This window comes from Aedes aegypti, chromosome 2, assembly GCF_002204515.2.
Source record: "Aedes aegypti strain LVP_AGWG chromosome 2, AaegL5.0 Primary Assembly, whole genome shotgun sequence".
In the NCBI taxonomy this organism is placed as follows: Eukaryota; Metazoa; Arthropoda; class Insecta; order Diptera; family Culicidae; genus Aedes; species Aedes aegypti.
The window spans coordinates 231,369,627-231,386,008 of NC_035108.1; the positions used below are offsets into that span (position 1 = coordinate 231,369,627).

A 16,382-nucleotide genomic window follows, 5' to 3' on the forward strand; every position below is an offset into this window, starting at 1 on the left:
AATAAATTAATAATTTGAAAAATATAAGAGATAGGGTTTTGGTGTCTTCTGAACATTTGTTTGTCTGGTCAAGGCGCGTTATATGCAAAAGTGTCCTAAGCGCCAAATTTCATAGCTTTCGAAATTCGCTCTCACACTTTTTTATTTCAAAAGATAACGCAACAAAATGTTCTACAATATTGAAGATTATAGAAAATATGAAAACTTTGTAGAACATCATTTTTTTCTATATCTGATAGTTTTAGAGATATAGGTAACTTTAGAACTTTATGGTCAAAAATCGGTTTTTCCTCAATACTAACGAAAATATCAATTTTTCAGGCCCACTATGTTCTGAAGAGTTTTAGATATGAGCAAAATACACATTTTCTCTGAAGACGTCATACCTCTAAAATTTTCATATGAAAAGATATAAGCGTTTTTGTAGTTTTTTCACCCACTTTTCCAAGCGTAACATTTCAAAATGGCGCAAGTGAAATCAAAAACTTTTCCCGTTACTTGAATAAGCATATCTTAAAGTGCATTTTAAGAAAATTTGGTGATAGGTTTTTTTGATTTTCTCTAATAAATGTGTTTTGAATTACCCCCTAATTTTACTTAGAAAACATTTTTTTTTTCGACGTCTGGAGATACTTATGCAATTACAGTCGAATATTTTATAATATATTCATAAAAAATGAATGATTTTTAGCGCGAACAAGAATATTGTAGATGTTTATCATGCCAATTTTTTATAAATATCGGTAATAATTTAACTTTACAGAAAAGTTCGGCCTTTTAATTACCTTGACTTTTCATTATAGAATTCTGTTTACACTAAGTTTCATGGTAACGCCACAAATGCGGTCCAAATTATACATATTGCATATGCACGCTCCTTTAAAGTGTGATAGCATAACGGTCATCTAAAAATGACGTCCATCAATTGCGGTATTGAAAAAAGCGTGTCAGAGGAGGGAGGGTGGTCCGGAAATCCCGAAAAACGATGGACGTCATATTTAAATCGTCCCATACCGTGTGTGTCATCTAATCCTTATGGTGTATTCGGTGCATCTGATGCGGACGTGTAAATGAATGATCTGATGCGGACGTGTAATTTTTTAAAAAGACAATTAACACCGTCTTCAGCACATAGGCTGCACAGACTGAACGATCACTAACATTAGACAACGGACAACACGAAACACCCAGTAGCCCAGCGATGAATTTTTCGTTTGACGAAAAGTTTTCACCGACTGGAGCGGGAATCGAACCCACACCTCGTGGCACAATACGCCTAGACAACTGACGCCGCTAACCGCAAGGCCACGAAGCCCACAAATTTTATCACACTATTCTACATCCTGCAAATTATGTGACCGTCCACCGTACGATGGAGAAGTGCGAAATAATTTGTACATTCACGATCATTTATCAATAAATTACTGATTCGTAAGTATCGTGCCGCTGCCCATAAATTTCAAGTTAAAAATATTCTAGTGGAATCATCGTGATTTCAATCAACATCGTCAGTCTTAAACTTTTTTGGCTGAATGGTGTAAAAATTGTATATATGAGAAAATACATTGCTATTTTGATCCTGTCCCACTTCTTTAATACATATGAGTGGAATAATAAATAAAATTGCTTCTTTTAATGTCGGTTAAATACAGTTAATACACTAAACGACATTATCCCGCACTTAAATTCGCAAACATGCACTTCAACCACACTTATGATGTCATGTTTTATAAATTATTTATTAGTAAAGAAAATAAAATGTGAGTTTTGAAAATTTTATTGCACTTTTTAATCATATAAGCTCAAAAATATTCAAAATCTATCATTATTTGCTTGTAACGGTCATATTAGAAAGTAATATTGAAAATGATAATAAATCTTCGAGCTGTTCAGTGGAATACCTATAAATAGATAGAAAACCAAATTTAGTACTACTCCATTTAATTCGACTAGTCGAGTCTAGTACACGACACTGAAGACGGCAGTTGAGGTCAAAATACGCGTATCTGTCAAAGGATACAAACTCTAGTGGAATTAAATGGTATTGTACTCAATTCGGTTTTTTATCTACTTATTAAAAATGAGTTCAAAGCTACTAAAAATAAATATTTGTACCCCGCTTAAGGTGATTATAAAACGAAACCAAACTTCGAATTTTCAACAGCACAAGACAGGAGAATCTGACAACAGTTCGCGTTGAAAATCAATCAAATTACAGTGAAACCTCCATGAGTCGATATTGAAGGGACCATCGACTCATGGAAATATCGAGTCATGGAACAGCAATCCTTTGGAAAGCTGCTTCTAGGGACCATCATAGTAACTGTAAGTGTTTGATTTGTCAATTGTTAGTGTTAAGGTGATTTTGTATTTTGTTTGTACGTTAAAACGACAGGAAATATTCGTAGTTTTTCCCCAGTAGCACTAGGCATACAACTAGGGCAGTAGTATGTCAAATGACCGTAACCATGCAGGCTACCACCCACCGAGCTCCCAAAACCCACCACCAGATGTCTGGTAGCATAACGTTCGGGCGGCCATGAGGGGTGGCGAAATGGGGGCCATCGTTGAAAACCCGAATGGTTAAGGGGAATGACCGACGACCTAGGTCAAGAACCTCGACGGTCGAAAATAAATTACTGGTCGTTCACTTGCCCGGATACAGCTGAAGAAGCTAGTCGTTAAGCTAAAGTTCAAAAAAGTTAAGTGGAAAGCAGACAAAGAGTTGAGGAAGAAGATAGCGGAAAGTGGACACCAGGTAACCACCAAAAAGACCACAATTTCTATTACCGTGGTATAAACCCTTTTCCATTCCACCAGGACCCCGCCGTTTTTGGTATAGAAACCACCATTTTTCTATTACCGCCCTACGACGTCCTAGAGCCCAATTCCGGGTACTTTCCGGCATCTTATTAGCCGAAGACCGATCCGTCACCAAATCGGTAGCCTAGGACGCGTAGGAGGGACCCCGCAGGCTGCAGCCGAAGTCCCCCCAAGCCAACCCGAGGAGAGCGTGGCCAGACGTGGCCGAAACATACTTGCGTGGAAGGAGAACGCCGGCGGCCGATACCAGGCCGCGAGGAAGGAGTGGACAGGTGGTAGCTGTGCGAAGAAGGGGCCCCGAAGTGAAAGGTCAGATTAGTACATAAGAAAGTGTTAGTAAAGAAGTAGACAGAGAGGAGAAGATGTAGCCCAAATAAACCTGTGAAACTGGAGTGAAGGCAATAAAGTAGGAGTTTTACTGAGTGAAGTGCTTGGGTTTTCCTAAATTTCTAGTGCGAAGATTCCCTGTCCGCGGTAGACTTAGGTGAGCGTGCCGACCCTGAGGCAGTTGAGTCGGGGAGTCTCCAAGACGCTCCCGATTGGCTGACCGAAACTTACATAACCTTGGAATTTTGTTTTTAGTATGGTTCTTCTTCTTCTTCTTCTTCTTCCTGGCGTTACGTCCCAACTGGGACAAAGCCTGCTTCTCAGAGTAATGTTCTTATGAGCACTTCCACAGTTATTAACTGAGAGCTTTCTTTGCCAATTGACCATTTTTGCATGTGTATATCGTGTGGCAGGTACGAAGATACTCTTATGCCCTGGGAATCGAGAAAATTTCCTTGACGAAAAGATCCTCGACCAGCGGGATTCGAACCCACGACCCTCAGCATGGTCATGCTGAATAGCTGCGCGTTTACCGCTACGGCTATCTGGGCCCCATGGTTAGTATGGTTCCATGAGTCGATATCGAGTCATGGAACATCGACTCATGGAGGTATCACTGTACTTCCTTGCTAATGGTGACCAGCAATGGGATACATTTTCAACGTGGAGCGCTGTTTGGCTCTCAAGTCTTGTGCTCTTGAAAATTTGGAGTGTGGCTTCGTTCTATAATCATTTTAAATGAGGGATTAGTAAAGGTTATATTTAAACGTGAAAAGGTATCGAAAATAAGTAATTTTTAATATGTTTGAGATTTTGATCAAAGGTTTATTTTCCAATGTTCTATTCATACGGAGGCCGAGTGTATATAATTGGCATAAATAAGTATTGTCTAGTTCAAAAAACACTTTAAAAGGGAATGCAACTGCATTTGCATTGTCCAATCTAGTGAAAGCTTCAGCTTATGTTGACAGGACTTCATTTAAATTCGTCGATTTTTCCTTCCATTGACGATATTTTATGGCAAAGAACGTATATTTCTGTAATTATTAACGATATGAATAAAAATAGGCATGATAAACATCTACAAACTTCTTGTTCATGCTAAGAATGATTCAGTATTTATGAATGTATTACAAAATATTTGACTGTAATTGAATAAGAATCTCAAGAAGTTGAAAAAAATCTGTTTTCTAAGTAAAATTAAGGGATAATTCAAAACACATTTAAATATTCGAGAAAATCAAAAAAACGTATCACCAAATTTTCTTAAAATGCACTTTAAGATATGCTTATTCAAGTAACGGGAAAAGTTTTTGATTTCACTTGCGCCATTTTGAAATGTTACGCTTGGAAAAGTGGGTGAAAAAACTACAAAAACGCTTATATCTTTTTATATGAAAATTTTAGAGGTATGACGTCTTCAGAGAAAATGTGTATTTTGCTCATATCTAAAACTCTTCAGAACATAGTAGGCCTGAAAAATTGATATTTTCGTTAGTATTGAGGAAAAACCGATTTTTGACCATAAAGTTCTAAAGTTACCTATATCTCTAAAACTATCAGATACAGAAAAAAATGATGTTCTACAAAGTTTTCATGTTTTCTATAATCTTCAATATTGTAGAACATTTTGTTGCGTTATCTTTTGAAATAAAAAAGTTTGAGAGCGAATTTCGAAAGCTATGAAATTTGGCGCTTAGGACACTTTTGCATATAACGCGCCTTGACCAGACAAACAAATGTTCAGAAGACACCAAAACCCTAACTCTTATATTTTTCAAGTTATTAATTTATTCCACTTAATTTCATTCCGTGGACTAATGTGCATTGCTGGGAATGAATTGGCTTATGAATTAGCTCGCAATGGAGCATCGCATGACTTCATTGGCTCTCAGGCATCTATTCCAATTTCGAAGTGCTGGGTGAAGCTTCAGAAATTCTTGGGCGGCAACTCAGCTCCAGCAATATTGGAATAATTTTGAGTCATGTCGTCAAACAAAATTGTACATTACTGAGCCATCCCAAAAATGGCTAAATATTTAACAAATCTGTCAAAGCAGAATTGCAGTCTTTTGATAACAACCTTGACTGGCCACTGCCGACTCAACTATCACATGGCAAATATTCGGTGTGTTGATACATTTGTTTGTGATAGCTGTGATTCTGATTATGGAATTTCTTATCACCTGATATGTAACTATCCAATCTTCGCGTAATTGCGATTCCAATGATGAAATAGGCTCAAATATGGCGATGGCACAAATCTCCCAAATGGCGGGGAACGTGCCTCTGGAGCCGGCCTTCTGATACCTGATATATTACAGAAAGTCGAGCAGAAATACAGTCAGAAATTTTATTCATACTAGGGTCGCTGCTAAATTTTCCATAAGCAGGAATTGGTTAAATTCTATATAAATATGAAACAATCAATTCATTATTCGGTAACTCAAAAATCACAGCTAAATCTTTCAGACAGATATGCCTTAGCAATTTCGCATGCATTTTTTAAGAAGTCATAAATAATTCAATAGAAATTATAAACTCAATGAATAACTTTATACTTTCAGCAACAAATCTTGGCAGTATTTCCATTATTCATTCATTCGAGTTTCTCAACAAATATGTTCATCATCTCCTTAGGAAGTTGGGCAGAACGTGACACAAAGCATTGCAACAGATTTTTATTACAAAACTCATCAAGAAAAAAAATCTCCCAAAAATATTAATTTCGCTAAAAAGTATTCTATCTTCTACTCCAATTCATATACAAATAAGTCAGCCAAAAATTATTCAATATTTTTTAAAACATTGTTTGAAATTCAAAAAGAACAATTGCAAGAAATTCACTTATGAAATCTGTTGGAAATTCTAACTGGAGCTCTTAAAAACTTGTCTATAAACTTTTCAAGGAATACATCAAGGAATTCTATCTGCCACGTATCCAAGAATCCAATTGCTTTATGATTACTCAGAGATCAAATCCGCACGCATACCTACCTAGTAAAGCTCAACAATTCTTGACAATGGGGACGGACCTGGTGTAGTGGTTAGAACACACGCCTCTCACGCCGAGGACCTGGGATCGAATCCCATCCCCGAGATAGTCACTAAAAATTTCAGTGACGACTTCCTTCGGAAGGGAAATAAAGCCGTTGGTCCCGAGATGAACTAGCCCAGGGCTAAAAATCTCATTACTACAGAAAAAAAAAAAAAAAAATTCTCGACAACGTCGTGTGCTTGTCAATACTTTATGAAAACTTGCAGTATCAATTGCGTGCTATCTTCATTATCGTTGAATAAGTGTATAGTGTTATAACCTAAATTTCCCTCTATGTATATTTGTTTTTTTTTTTAATAAACGATTTTAAAATTGAACAATGACATAGTTGAAATCTGGAATGCATCATGAGAACGATTATTTTTCTTTTTTATTGATCTTTATTTGTTATTTCTACCAAATTTAGTTGTTTCGGCAAACAGTTCCATCCCAGTGGTTTTCTGCCATGCAATAACAGAACATATTTACAAAAATTGAAAGTTCACGTGCTACTTTTTAATTTACTCTTAGTGAGGAATTTTCAGTTCGTCAGTGCGTTTTCTTCCTTAAGCATTAGTAGATCCCTTATTTACATAAAAAATGTACTCAAAATTTAAAATCTATGACTTATTAATCCTTTTATTGCAATGGTTGACTTACTTATGTAGCTTGACGCATGAAACTGGATGGGTCCCACTTACCCCGTTTAGCGAGGTAATTGCGTCAATTGGCTCATATTATGACTTTCTTCCAAGGTTTTCACAATTTCGAAATTATTTGATGAAATGCACACACCAGCGAATGTGTTGCCAAGATGTGACCGTGTTGGGATTGGCAAAATATTGACATTTGAAAATTAAACGAAACAATTTGTTTGAACTATCATGTTTTAAGGTCCCACTTGGTCCTACCCGGGAAACCTTAATTTGATACCGTGTTCAAGATAGACTTATTTGTTTTAAGGACGATTGAATAAACTAGAAATTAATATAGATAAAACTTTACAGCATTGATTATTCTGCCCATGTTCGAATGGTTGACGTAACCATTACCATGTCTGGAAAATGTGTTTTTGTGTTCCCAACTGCATTCTTGGATCTTTCAACAATTTGGTCAAATAATCTGTGCGTTTGCGTAAGATTGAAATTCAACAGTTGACGGAGTGCAAAAATAGTCAGATTTTCTTCTAAAAACCTATTAGAGTTACTCAGTTTTACAGTACAATAAAATAACGGAAAAATGTATTGTATGGTGATTCAAATTTAAAAAAGTTTTCAAATCTATTCTCCCATATCTTCCTTATCATCCTCACCATAAAAATAGTGTTTTTATGAAATTTTCAACTTTCTAGGTGGTAATTTCAAGGTGGCCCAGAGACGATTTAGGTTTATATGGAGAAATTTCGAAAAATGTTCCAAACACGCTAGTTTGTTTATTTAAAAATATTCATTAGTTAGTTTGCTATTATTTTGCCAACTGGGATGATAAGTTTGTACTTACATTACGGTACCAACGTATTTGGAACATTTTTCAAAATTTCTCCACAGTAATTTCCATTCAAACCTACATCGTCTTTGGGACACATTTAAATCACCACAGAAAAAGCTGGAACACTATTTTTATGATAAGGATGGTAACGAAGATTGGATGTCAGATTGGAATTTCAAACATTTATAAGTTTGAAATCGCCCAAGTGTAAAGTCATTTAAAACCTCCCACCATTTTAAAAGCTTCTAAAATCGATAAACTTTTTTCTTCTGATTCTTCTTTCTGGTAAAACCTGCTAATCAACAAAGTTGTATTTTAGCAGAAGGTTATAAGTTGTTAACTGAAAGCTTTCTTTTCTGATTACCTAGTATATCGCGTGGTAAGTGAGGCTAAACGTACGGCTTCTCAATTAGATAAAGTTAAAGGTTCTTTGTAAGAAATCTGTTTTTCATAATTTCCTGCGTAAACCTAGAATGAAGTCTCGATATCCAAAGATAGGTTTCCAACTTGCTTTGCTTTATAAGTTTGTGAAAAGAAAGAACATAATACGAAGAAGAAAAACATTAAAATTGCATTCGAATGCTCAGGGAATCAAATATTTTGTTAACCCCTTTTATCAACCCTTAACCTTCATAACCCAATATATTCGATTGCATAAAATGAGTTATAGCTTTACGCAAATACGTATAACCGAAACTCAAAAAGGATTTTTTTTATTTATTACCGAAGTGCTATCCTATCGATTCTACTCCTTAGTGCAGGCCAAACAAGTATTCAGCATCCCATTTTAGTGCTCACATATGCTTCAAGCATATGCATACTTAGACATATGTATACCAAAATATGCCACAAAAATACTCACCCTTCTCTAGTTTCTTTCGCAGATGACAAAAGGATGAAAATCAGACACTGAGCTCCCAGTCATACCCAGCGTCTCCAAGAAAGAAGGGAAAAATTTTCGTTCCAGCGTACGAACATTATCACTGGTGCCTTCACCGAAAGCAATCGAACCAGTATGAAAAGAGTTCAGATATTATGCAGAAAATTCCAACGTCATACCACCTCGGTCAAGATGAAGTTCATTTCACCCCATGCTCCATTCATCCGAGCCACCAGCACCTGATACAGCTCAGTTCAGAGCCATCGTTTATTGTTTCAGGCAAAGAAAGCTTTATCACTACAATACAATTGATGTGTCATTTTTTTCTATGCTTCGTCGTCAGTTGTGCTACTACCAGAGTAAATCTGGTTTACTCCAATCAAGCGATGGCAAGCAACTTCATCACTCACCATACTGACGAAAGGAAACAATCACAATGTTTCAAGAGTATATTAATCAAAACTTACCTCTTTCCTCGAAAAACAGCGCTGCGAATTTCATCTATCTTCACATTTGTGAATACCACACTGGAATACCATTCATCGCGAACCTATAAATTCTGCTCTACTGTCTTAAATAAACCTTCTGAAAGCTTCACAATTGAATCAAATGTAAAAACAAAATCAGATGAATTTAATGTAGTCATGAGACTAAGTGACGAAATATCAGACAAAATGGATAGTATGGTAGCTTTACAATCAGAAGTTGTAGTACAAGGAAGAAAGAGTTGTATAGTTCTGAAAGTATATTCAAGAACTACCGAGTATAAATACGATTGTGTGCAGTACGATAAATCTTTTTCTACATACCATAGTATTGAACATACTGAGCTAATCATTTATAATCAGCTCAAACATATTGTGAATGGAATTGATTACATGCGTAAGAAATTTACAATACATATTTACAACAACTCAACACGGACTTACGACGTCTTCTATATTGTTGATTGGATAGATTATAGAATTTACATAGCAGCCAAAAACGACAACTGCTGTAATATAGTACATTGCTGTTCTTGTGACCGTTACAAGGAAATCGTATTTGCACTAGGTGTCGGATGTACCAGGCGGACAACGGAAAGAACCCATTTCTACCATATAAAGCAGAATGCTGGATCTCGTAGAAAAACCGCTACTTTAAGCCACATTCTCGAAACGACTACCACAATATTTACGATGACAACATGGATGCTCTTGCTAATGAGAAAATGGAAAAACATACAAATCAACCTGCAAATGTTACTCGTTCTGTCCTTGTGCGTACCGATCGTATCAGCAGCCTACCAGAACAATAAATACAGCACCAACATTATCAAAACAAAGTACGGACCTCTGAGGGGAATCGTGATGCATTCCAACCCAATTGTAGAAGCATTCCTCGGTGTACCTTATGCTTCACCACCAATCGGGAGCTTACGGTAAGTAAGAAAAAATCAAAATTATAGCGCAAGGTAGTTTGGGGACAAAAGGTTTACGGAAAACACATCGGCAGGAAAGTCTAAAGGACAAAAGGTCGAAAGTGATTTACGTGGTTCAAATTTTCTTCTTGAGAATGATTTTCGATCTTTCGTTCCCCATTGTTTGTCTTAGACCTTTTGTGCCTTTCACCTTTTTTCCTTATGTCCTTCCGAACTTATGTTGTAGATTTATTAATAATTAGTGTAAAGTAGTTTGATATCTGAACCAGACTAATAAAAAAACTTTCGAACAACCGGCGCACAACAATCAGTTAGTCGCGAGTTAAATCAAAGGAGTTAGCACAGACAAACAGACGTAGCAATGACAAAATTTTCATGGACCCATAATTTACCCATTATTTTAACCCCTTTAAATCATATCAACAGAAAATTATTTTGGAATTACTAAGATCATTTTTTATTATCGTTACAGGTACATGCCTCCAGTAACGCCATCGACGTGGAAAGCTACTAAACTGGCCGACAACTTTTCTCCAGTATGTCCCCAAGCGCTTCCCAAATTGTACGGTTCGGATGGCCTGTTTGAACACACTCGTGGGCGGTTAGCTCATCTTCGACGTCTTCTACCACTGTTGTCCAACCAATCTGAAGATTGTTTGTACCTTAATCTATATGTTCCGCGATCTGGTAAGTTGATATGTGGCTGAATCAAACAATATAGCATAAATTTGGATGTTTTATTATGACGTATTAGGCTGATACAAATTTTAACTTTCTGTTATGCCCGAGGCCACTTAAAAGGTACGAAAATGAGAAAAAGGTTTTTTTTTAGATTTTATTTTTCACGTCAATCTTTGCACTTTATCAATCGTTCTCTGAATCAATATATCATCTGTTTTTTTACTTTAAGAACTTTAAATGGCTAACAGATCATTTTTTTTTCTTGACTTTTCGAAGTTAACATGTTAACATGAGTATAAACTTATAAGAAAATTAATATTTGTATCAGCCTTTTCGGAAAATTTGAAATATCTTTATGTTCATTTGTTGACTCATTTTTTCAGAAATGTGAAAAAAAATATCCATTATGGTAGAAGCACCGGTTTTGGTAATCCTAAGAGAAAATATTTTTCAACAAAATATCGGAACTGAGTAGAAATCTAATTTTTGCATTGAAAATCGCGTTGGTTAATATCGGCCACCAGAACAAGTTTCAGCCACATTCATAACTTCGGTTCCTAAATTGGCGAATCACATCGATTTCTTATGGGAGTAATATCCTTTCCTTTAATTTTTGCGATCTATTTGGATAAATAAATGAATGTAGCTCTCATGTGAATGCGTTCTACTAAACACGAAATGTTTCATGCTAATTTTCGGTGTATAATCCACTATGGCTACAATTGGTGTTATGGCCAAAACCGGCGCCTCTACCCTATCTAAAAATATAAACTAATCAAACGAATAGTGATTACCAGAGCATTGCCTAAAAAATGTTGAGAAATTTTCCATGATACTGACGAAAGATAGCCGTTTCTGTAATCATAGAATAGCTTCAATTCCGTAGTGCATTGCAGTGTGCTTTAGACGAACTGCAAGCAATGTGGAAGTGAAGCGATTCTCAATGATCATCAACAATCTCAAGTGTGATTGATACCAAAAGTGAATGACAATCGATAAACGCCAGTCAGTGGATGTTCAACAAAAAATGATGACATAGCAACACGAGGAACAAAAAAAAATGGAATGGAGTCAAATTTAAGAAAAAAAAAAATATATATGTTTTGAACATTGAATTATGGTAACAAGTAAATATCCGTAAAAGCCGTTAAATGAATGATGAAATTTCATTGCCAACATAGAAATTTTCTGAACATTACATTAGACATCATCGAATCTCTCGCCTTGTGCAAAAATCATGTCATCGTGTTTCGCGTTTGGTTGCAACCTTGCTCACCAACGTGTTCTTCATAATATATGGTCCAGCTTTTAAAAATTAAGCTCCAGTCGTTTAAGAATTTTACTTGAAACTTTATTGAGTTATAGTAAACGCTTTTTTTGGCAATGTCCTGTGAATATACAAAGTTCACTTCTGGTTCTATTTTTTACGTTAAGTTTTTAGAAAAGGGTGACCATGGCTGAGGATACTCCGCATTGTTATTTGACCAATTTTAGATCACGAAGTATCAAGGATTGCCTTTCATATACCATTGCATAACAATCTTTTTCAGCTTTTTTTGAATGAAATATATTTGAATTCTATCAAGTAGATATATAGTGTTTCTGTGCATGCAGGTAGCCTAAACAATCCGAAAGCATTTTGATCATACACTTCTAGCAATTCGACAATGTATTATGCATACCGGTGAATCAAATTGTCATCAAAACAGGCGAAAAACGAACAACCAAGCAAGCGCACGGTTGTGAGTGCGGTTGTCAGTTGTCGCAACTGTTGAGGATCGGGATACAATCAAAAGAAAAATTGTCATGACACTCTCAGCAGACAACATTGTTGCAACCTTCGCAGCCCGTGATTAATCAGCTATTTAAAACACAAAATCGAATTTGTTGTATGGATGCTGTTCGATAATGTGGCAATGTTTACAATGTTTACGGAAAAAGTTCTCGAAAATTGCAATGCAAAGTCTATAAAATCGCTGTGAAACCGGTGAGCGACCGTTGTCATATTATGTTCATGTGGTAATAAACTGTTGTTGCAGAACAGAATTGTTGCAACAGAAGTAGGAGAGGACAATGTCTTTGTTGCTGTGTGTTTGTTGACAACTGATTCACTGATGTATACATAATCTCAACATCTATGTTGTTATTTTTATAAACTATATAAACTATTTGAAACAGGGACAAAAAAAATCAAGCTCACTATAATCAATTCACTGACATTAATGCCACCATCAAGGTAACCGCACCACCACCAATATGATTGTCCCAATGAAGATGGCACAAAAGCAGATGAAGAAAACAAACAACGATGCCTCATTGTTGTTTTTGATAATCAGAAGCAGAAGAGTTATTATTTATTTGGTTTTACATCAAATTAGCTTGATAAAACCTCGCCAACAACATTTCGCCAATTCACTCGGTTCATGGCAGCTCCTCTCCATCCTCGACTGCGACCCACGCTCTCCAGGTCCTGGTGCACCTGGTCAATCCACTTAGCTCGCTGCGCCCCACGCCTTCTTGTTCCGACCGGATTCATAGCGAACACCATCTTTACAGGGCTGTTGTCCGGGATTCTTGCAACATGCCCTGCCCAACGTGTCCTTTCAGCTTTAGCTACCTTCACGAGACGGGTTTTGCCGTAGAGTTGAGCGAGCACGTGGTTCATCATTCGCCGCCACACGCCGACTTCCTGCGCGCCGCCGAAGATCGTCCTTAGCACTCGGCGTTCGAAAACCCCAAGAGCTTGCAAGTCCTCCTCGAGCATAGTCCACGCCTCATAGAGGACTATCGGTCTTATGAGCGTTTTGTACATCGTGCATTTGGTGCGAGGGTGAATCTTTCTTGACCGCAGTTTCTTCTGGAGCCTATAGTAGGCACGACTTCCACTTATGATGCGCCTTCGTATTTCCCGACTAACATTGTTGTCAGTCATCAACAAGGATCCGAGGTAGACGAACTCGTCCACCACCTCGAAGGTATCCCCGTCTATCGTAACACTGCTTCCTAGTTCCTAGTTCCGCCAACCAGCATGTACTTTGTTTTCGACGCATTCACCATTAGCCCAATTCTTGTTGCTTCGCGTTTCAGGCGGGTGAACAAATCTGCCACCGTTTCAAATTTTCTCCCAATAATATCCATGTCGTCCGCGAAGCAAACAAATTGTCCGGATCTCGTGAAAATCGTGCCTCGACTGTTAAGTCCGGCTCTCCGCATGACACCTTCAAGCGCAATATTGAACAACAGGCACGAAAGTCCGTCGCCCTGTCGTAGTCCCCGCCGAGACTCGAACGAACTGGAGTGTTCGCCCGAGATCTTCACGCAGTTTTGCATACCGTCCATCGTTGCTCTGATCAATCTTGTGAGCTTCCCGGGAAAGCTGTTCTCGTCCATGATTTTCCATAGCTCTACGCGGTCGATACTATCGTATGCCGCCTTGAAATAGATTAACAAATGGTGCGTAGGGACCTGGTACTCACGGCATTTCTGGAGGATTTGCCGCACGGAAAAGATCTGGTCCGTTGTCGAGCGGCCGTCGATGAAACCTGCTTGATAACTTCCCACGAACTCGTTTGCTATAGGTGATAGACGACGGAAGAGAATCTGGGATAGCACTTTGTAGGCGGCGTTTAGGATGGTGATTGCACGATAATTTTCACACTCCAGTTTGTCGCCCTTTTTGTAGATAGGACATATAACGCCTTGCTTCCACTCCTCCGGTAGCTGTTCCGTTTTCCAGATTCTGACTATCAGCCGATGCAGACAAGCTGCCAACCTGTCCGGGCCTTATTGTTCTTGAGCTGTTGAATGGCATCCTTAACTTCCCCCATCGTGGGAGCTGGTTGGTTTCCGCTGTCCGCTGTGCTGACGTAGCCATCGCCTTCGCTGTCCTGACCTTCTGTGCCTGTGTTCTCTGCGCCGTTCAGGTGTTCATCGTAGTGCTGCTTCCACCTTTCGATCACCTCGCATCCGTCCGTCAAGATGCTCCCATCCTTATCCCGGCACATTTCAGCTCGCGGCACGAAGCCTTTGCGGGATGTGTTGAGCTTCTGATAGAACTCCCGCGTTTCTTGAGAGCGGTACAGCAACTGCATCTCTTGGCATTCAACCTCTTCCAGGCGGCGCTTTTTGTCCCGGAATAGGCGGGTTTGCTGTTTCCGCTTCAGTCTGTATCGTTCCTCGTTTTGCCGCGTACCATGCTGCAGCATTGCAGCCCGCGCTGCATTCTTCTCCTCTAAAACCTCCTGGCACTCCTTGTCGAACCAATCGTTTCTTGAGCTCCGTTCCACAGCGTCGTTAATGGCTGCTTTGACTGTCCTCCAACAGTCCTCAAGAGGGGCCCTATCGAGCTCGCCCTCATCCGGCAACGCTGCCTCAAGATGCTGCGCGTACGCATTGGCGACATCCGGTTGTTTCAGCCGCTCGAGATTGTACCGGGGCGAGCGTCGGTACCGTACATCATTGATGACGGATAGTTTTGGGCGCAGTTTCACCATCACCAGGTAGTGGTCGGAGTCAATGTTTGCGCCACGATAGGTTCTGACTTCGGTTATGTCGGAGAAGTGCCGTCCATCGATCAAAACGTGGTCGATTTGCGATTCTGTCTGCTGAGGTGATCTCCAGGTGTACCGATACGGGAGGCTGTGCTGGAAATAGGTGCTACGAATGGCCATGTTCTTGGAGGCGGCAAAATCTATCAGTCGTAGGCGGTTCTCGTTCGTCTGCCGGTGGGCGCTAAACTTTCCAATAGTCGGTCTGAACTCCTCCTCCTGGCCAACCTGAGCGTTCAAATCTCCTATGATGAACTTGACGTCGTGACTTGGGCAGCGGTCGTACTCACGTTCGAGCTGCGCGTAAAATGCGTCCTTGTCATCATCAGTGCTTCCGGAGTGTGGGCTATGCACGTTGATTATGCTGAAGTTAAAGAATCGGCCTTTGATTCTTAACTTGCACATTCGTTCATTGATCGGCCACCATCCGATCACGCGCCTTTGCATATCACCCATCACTATGAAAGCTGTTCCCAGTTCGCGTGTGTTGCCGCAGCTCTGGTAGATGGTATGATTACCTCTAAAAGATTGCACCAATGCTCCTGTCCAGCACACCTCCTGCAGCGCTACGATGTCGAAACCGCGGATCTTCAGTACATCGGAGAGTATGCGAGTACTTCCAATGAAGTTGAGAGATTTGCAGTTCCATGTACCGAGTTTCCAATCGCTAGTCCATTTTCGTCGCTGTGGTCTTTGCCGATTGTTCCGGTCCGTATTCTCTCGTTGACGTTCCTGTGCTGATGTGTTTTTACGGTTGGCTTGCAGGACCTGACACCAACCCCCTAGATCTCCGGAGGACCATTTCCCCTAAATGTTCGGAGGGCCATAGTGCGCAGTTTAGCTTAGAGTCCTTCTCTGGCACTCGGACGATGATCAGCCGCCCCTGACATGGGGAACAGACGCTGTTGTGAGCCGCTCCTAACATGGAGTACAGACGCTCCAGGTTTGCAAAAGCAAACTCCCCCTTCCCTGTCAGCATACGACCAAAGTTCCCACCGGGGATTGATTACCCGATCTTCCCCAAGGTTACTCGTACCCCGGCCAGTACCACGAGGAAGTAGGGATAGGAGTTGCTGAGCAAGAGGCTAAGGACCGCACAAAGGGGTCTATTTTATTCCTGCAGGTACGCGAGGTACCAATGGTACGCCATGCCCAGCTATTTACCGCGCCGCGTTCTTG

The 16,382-nt window shown here is 39.4% G+C and overlaps 1 protein-coding gene across 8 annotated transcripts in view; it reads left to right on the forward strand.

Annotated features, from left to right (window-relative positions):
- LOC5564085 overlaps nucleotides 1-16,382 on the forward strand; it is a 79,161-nt gene that overhangs the window by 31,313 nt on the left and 31,466 nt on the right. For 5 of the 8 annotated variants that reach the window (XM_021844378.1, XM_021844386.1, XM_021844381.1 and 2 more), the window contains 2 exons: nucleotides 8,560-9,975; nucleotides 10,448-10,662. In XM_021844378.1, the coding sequence (XP_021700070.1) occupies nucleotides 8,711-9,975; nucleotides 10,448-10,662 (1,480 nt within the window). In that variant the 5' untranslated portion in view covers nucleotides 8,560-8,710. Of the gene's footprint in view, nucleotides 1-8,547; nucleotides 9,976-10,447; nucleotides 10,663-16,382 lie in introns of all 8 variants that reach the window. The other 3 variants (XM_021844379.1, XM_021844382.1, XM_021844385.1) reach the window with 1 other exon arrangement.